Source organism: Nicrophorus vespilloides, unplaced genomic scaffold (genome assembly GCF_001412225.1).
Source record: "Nicrophorus vespilloides isolate i.1.1-1 unplaced genomic scaffold, Nicve_v1.0, whole genome shotgun sequence".
Lineage (NCBI taxonomy): Eukaryota > Metazoa > Arthropoda > Insecta > Coleoptera > Silphidae > Nicrophorus > Nicrophorus vespilloides.
In genome coordinates, this window is record NW_017098697.1 from 1 (window position 1) to 5,306 (window position 5,306).

At 34.3% G+C, this 5,306-nt stretch overlaps 3 protein-coding genes across 3 annotated transcripts; 1 reads left to right on the plus strand and 2 right to left on the minus strand.

Moving 5' to 3' along the window:
- Nucleotides 1-467: 467 nt before the first annotated feature.
- Nucleotides 468-3,178, plus strand: LOC108563035 (ras-related protein Rab-8A). Its single transcript, XM_017921580.1, has 2 exons — nt 468-812; nt 1,999-3,178. The coding sequence occupies exons 1-2, from the start codon at nt 525-527 to the stop codon at nt 2,092-2,094; spliced, it is 384 nt and encodes a 127-aa protein (XP_017777069.1). The 5' UTR covers nt 468-524; the 3' UTR covers nt 2,095-3,178.
- A 122-nt stretch (nt 3,179-3,300) lies between these two features.
- LOC108563034 (probable ribonuclease ZC3H12B) lies at nt 3,301-4,321 on the minus strand (the record flags this gene model as incomplete). The annotated part of the gene is made up of 2 exons (XM_017921579.1): nt 3,301-3,765; nt 4,062-4,321. Coding segments are annotated over 2 exons (534 nt in total), but the record flags the coding sequence as incomplete, so codon positions are not given.
- LOC108563037 lies at nt 4,321-5,206 on the minus strand. The gene is made up of 2 exons (XM_017921581.1): nt 5,045-5,206; nt 4,321-4,992 (listed from the first exon to the last, which is right to left on the minus strand). Exon 2 carries the CDS (start codon nt 4,981-4,983, stop codon nt 4,333-4,335), a length of 651 nt encoding a protein of 216 aa, XP_017777070.1. The 5' UTR covers nt 4,984-4,992; nt 5,045-5,206; the 3' UTR covers nt 4,321-4,332.
- Between the last annotated feature and the right edge of the window lie 100 nt (nt 5,207-5,306).

A 5,306-nucleotide genomic window follows, 5' to 3' on the forward strand; every position in this document is an offset into this window, starting at 1 on the left:
CGCCGAAGACTGTATTCAAATTGCTCTTACATCCAAAAAGTCCCAATTTTAAAGTAATTATAACAAACATGAAGCAACATCATGTTTTCAAAACCTGAAGGGTGAAAGTTTTCAATTAATTTTTGTTTGTTCCTATTTAAGAATTTTATTTTGTTTGTCTATTACTATTTGTTACTATTTTCATGTAACTCTTTTTTATAAATATGTAAATGTAAATTAATTCAATAAATAATGACCGCTGCACTAGAATGTAGCGAGTTAAATGTTAAATCACTTTATATTCATTTTTTGGTGTAACTGTATCAACGTCCTTCCTTTGGTGAGCACTGTATTATAGCATCTACTATTATGTTATAAAGGATTAAATTGAATAAAATTGAAGATTTTCTACAAAACTTTGGAATATTACTATATACTATTTTACTATATTGAATTAATGTGAATATGTGTGTCTTTTTGTTTATAGGGATACGGCAGGACAGGAGAGATTCCGTACAATCACAACCGCCTATTACCGTGGCGCGATGGGTATAATGCTAGTGTATGATATTACGAACGAGAAGAGCTTCGAGAACATCAAGAACTGGATTAGGAATATCGAGGAGAACGCATCCGCGGACGTGGAGAAGATGTTGCTGGGCAACAAGTGCGAGCTGGAGGAGAAGAGACAGGTATCGAAGGAAAGGGGCGAACAACTGGCCGTCGAGTACGGCATCAAGTTCATAGAGACGAGCGCGAAGGCCAGCATCCGCGTCGAGGATGCCTTCTTCACGCTCGCCCGCGATATTAAAGCTAAAATGGAGAAGAAACTGGTCAGTACACTTTCCATCTCTTTTCTAATTCTACCTAATTGTAATTTATTTCTCACTCTCTTCTATTATTTTCTTTTGTTTTCTTACGATGATTCGATTTGTTATTATTATTATTATTATGTCCACCCGTATTGTTTTATTATTGCCATCTTTGCATTCACATGCAAACAACGAAAATACTTTTCGAAACGATTTATTTAGAAGTTGGTCACTAATTACTGTGTGTTTCTGTTTCTTCTCTCTTTCACGTGGGCAGAAGGTAATTAAGATTTACTGTTTATTCTATTTATCAGCATGTGCTCTCTTTTTGCTCTTTCTTTAACCACTTCTTAACTGTACTGCTTTCATGGACAACCTGCTTCGATCTTTATTTAACCCATTTCCATCGGTTGATGATTATAACATACATCTTCCTCCTATAACAAGCATGCAGCAAACCAATCTCTTTACTCGATATATATATTGCTCCCATATGAAAGGAAAATGTTATATAAATTATTTGAGAATCGATCACACATTGCAATCTATAATTAATTGATAATTAACAACATCGTTGCCTGAATTATTAACAGTATGTTAGCATGTTACTAACTTATTTTGTAGTTATTACTAATTCCACTAATTTTATGAAATATCCTACAGTAACTGCACAAACGAATTGTTATTTAAACGAAAAGAAGTATCATGTTATATTGTTTACTTGTTCCAGGCTAAAAAGGATTATTTTCAAGTAGCGTATCTGATGTCACTATAGCATTTCATTTATATAACCTATTTCAGTCCAAGATTTACTTATTCCGTTTTACCCTTTATTGCAGTGCTAATTAAATAGGATATTTCATTAATTGTCCGTTTGAATGTCAAAGCCATGCCCAGAATGTGAATCTCCGCTTAAACTATGGAACTTCTTCATTTAGATTGTAAAACGCGATGTGTAATTTGCGAAACGATGAATCTGCATGCAAAGAGGATTCTCGAGTAAAATAACATTCAACATTATGATGATCTGTCTTCTGTCTATCAGGATTTAGAGCTAGGCTTCATTGAAGATTAAGAGCTTGAGGATTCTCATGTAACGAAATGCAAATACTTTGAGGTGTAGCTTTTTTTTCTGTTCTTTGTTTTGCGCATTTGGGTGACTGCGTTAATCAATGATGGCTAATTGTTGTTTTCTTTTGTGCTGTAGGAGGCCAGCAATCCGCCCAAAGGAGGTCACCAATTGAAAGCGACGGAGCCGCAGAGGAAACCGACAAATTGGCTTTCGCGTTGCTCCCTGCTCTGACCTGATAGAACTTACTATAAAAACTCATCTAAAGACATCGTCGACAACATCATCATCTTCATCATCATCATCGCCACGAACCTTCCTCCCGCGCGCGGTTTCGTGCATGCGTCGCATGAAAATAAATAGTAAACTTAAACGGACAAAAAAAAAACAACAAAACGAAACGAAAACTGAGACAAAAAAAACAACAACAGCAACAACTTACACAGACACACAGAAACAGAGTTAATAGGAGAAATAGTAATTGTATAACGGTGATTGAGAATTTTTATGTAATGTACCTTTTTGTATCGTGTGTCTATTGACGGTTTTTCTACACTTGAAATACGCGCTCCCTTTTTTCTTTTCTTTTTATTTTTTATATATATATAAAACCTGTATAACAAATAGGTATGTTATGTATATATCATTAGAGACACTGAACACACCCTCCTCTTCCATACACATCCACCACACACGAACACAAAACCATGGAACATGCTTTTTTTTATACATGTGATTAAGGTATTCAATAACATATTTTCTTTTTTTTAATTATTATTATTATATATATAAATATTTAAAAAAAAATAGTTTAATTTTATATTTATGTTGATTCCGCAGTTGAAGTGCACTTCGAAGGAGGCGGCGAAACGTGTTTGTCGAGTGTGATTCATCTTATTATATAAATATATATATTGTCCTAAGCGAAATTAGTGCGTTACATAAAAAGAAAAATGTTGTGGTTAAGATATGGTACATCTACAAAAGAAATACTTTAATTTTAAATTTCCATGTACATAATTTGCTTTTTACTATTATTATTATTATTATATTATATATATTTTTAAAGGAAATGTGAGACGCCAAAAGAAGGGAAGCAACAATAACAACAATAATATTATTGAAATAATAAAATTTAAAAAGAAAAAAACGAGCTGGTTAGTTTTCGGGTGAATGACAAGAGGAATCGATTATTATTATTTTGAAGGGAGAGAATGAATGATCTACGGGCACTACTAAATTAGGTAACTCTTTAGGAATCAATCAACTTTCAAAACGAAAAAGAAAGAGCTTTATATATATAAATATGTATTCTTTTTTTTATGTTTTATTTTTCTTCCTTTTCGTTGTTTTATCAAAGGTAATAAATACTATTAATAGATTTTATACATTTTATAAACAATAAAATATGTCTCTTATAATATATATTTTGATGCCCAACTAAATATATAAATATCATTGCAATTATAATACCGATTCAGAAATCAAAAAGAAAATAACGAAAAGAAAAGTGTTTTCTTGCGTTAAAGTAATTTTACTTTCTGTGAAAATAATTTTAAAAAAAAAGTACTCACTCTTATGGGTAAAATAGATCCACACTAAAAAATATAGCTATTGCGGAGTGTACCTCTTTAGGGGTACCGGAGGAACCTTTCCAGTTTCGGACCAAATCTTCCTAGAGGATCCTCAGGAAATATGATCATATCGCCGACCCAAGTCGGCATCAAAAGACCGCGCTCGATGGTTGGACCCAAACGCGGATCTTCTGCCAAGAGGTCACGGTAATTGTCCTGGGTCACGATAATGGCTCGCATAGCCGCAGCAGCCTGGACCAAAATCCTAAAAGAAAAAAAAACTTTCAACTTTAGTAAACAACGAAGAAAATTATGATTTGCATTGGTGTTAACTCAAAAGATTTAAGAAAATAATGATATTAATGATATTTTGCATTCATAGAAATATCCCAAGTTAGCTTGAAATATTTGTTATAAATTTTCTAATTAAAAAATATTGAAGAATTTTTGTTTACATCAATTATTATTTCAAATACGAATTGATTGTTAACACTATTATTTCCAGAATTTGTGTAGAAAACTTGTAATTTTGTTTGTAATAAATCAAAAGCGTGTGATTATTAAATCTGCTTTAAAAGGAATGAGAGAGTACTGATCAAATTATAAAAGTTGCTTTAAAGAAATTACCTGTCGTCATATGAACAAATTTTCTTTCCAAAGATTTCCCTCGAAGAGGTGCAAAAGACGAGCTGTTCATCGACGAGCTTCATCAGGAGTGCCTGGTTATCGGATTGGTTTCTCTTCAGGCGATAGGACGGAACGAAGGCGTACACTTTGTGACCGCGTTTCACGAAGAAGTCGATGCAAATCTTCAATCCGCGTACGGAAAAGTTCCTCCCCTGACTGTGACTGAAAGTGAAAAGTTTGAGATTATTCAAATTATTTGATTAATAGATTCTTACCCTAACGCTATGTTGCTGCCATCGATTACTATCGGCCTTAAACCTCGCTTGAAAGTCTTGAATTCGCACTGAATGTTCTCCGAAATGAATTGCTGCGAGGTGTGATATACGCTCTTGTTGTTTATATTTTCGTCTTCCTCGTCGGGAATTTCGATTACCTTCTCCGTCTCCACTTTCTTGTCGTTTTCAACTTTATTTTCTTCGGGTTGCGTCTGCTTCTGATTCTCCGTAATTTGCTTGAAGTAATCTGTAATTTTGTCCAAAAAGTGCGGGACTTTGGAGCAGCCGTCGCATTTCTTGATAGGCGTTGATGTTATAAGACTACCTTTAAAAGATGTACTCGAAGACGCCGCTACAACTATGGGCGATAATCCGATATCTCTCGTTTTTGGTACGATAGTGTCCTCGTCGTCGCTCAACAAACCATCGAAACGCGACTCCAACGTTTCGTCCTCATCCTCGCTTTCTTCCAGCACGGTTTCCAATCTCTGCCTCTTCGGTGTCCTCGTGTCCAAATCCAGAATAGATTTACGTTTGCTCGTATCGTTCAGCGATTTACCAATCACCGTCATCTCGCCAGTCTCCGAAAGCACGATGAAATCATCACCCAAGAACAACGTGGAATCCAATTCACCCTCTTCAGACATGATGAAATCCTGTAAATAAATCAATTTACAATAATTCTTACTAATAATCAAATGCACTTACGTCAAGAATATTACTGACACAGAGAGAACTTCTGCTTTGGTTTGTTTGTAGTCCTATGCCAAACTGCAACTGACTCTCCCTGGGCAAGACTGCACATATATACCCTTGTAGATTTCACGTTTTACAAAGAAACTATTTTCTTGTATCTGAAGATTAGTCTGCAAATAAAACAACATACCAATAAATGTACAAGAAAAACTATATTAGTACCTAGTTTTCATAAGAAGATAAGCTACTTATTGAATATAGAAAGTAACACTTG

What these genes read in the sequence shown, in the direction of transcription:
- LOC108563035 (XM_017921580.1), top strand. Translation starts at nt 525, where the DNA reads ATGGGTATAATGCTAGTGTATGATATTACGAACGAGAAGAGCTTCGAG. An exon ending in CTAAAATGGAGAAGAAACTG is followed by an intron (nt 813 to 1,998) that starts GTCAGTACACTT and finishes TTTGTGCTGTAG; the next exon opens with GAGGCCAGCAATCCGCCCAA.
- LOC108563037 (XM_017921581.1), bottom strand. Translation starts at nt 4,983, where the DNA reads ATGTCTGAAGAGGGTGAATTGGATTCCACGTTGTTCTTGGGTGATGAT.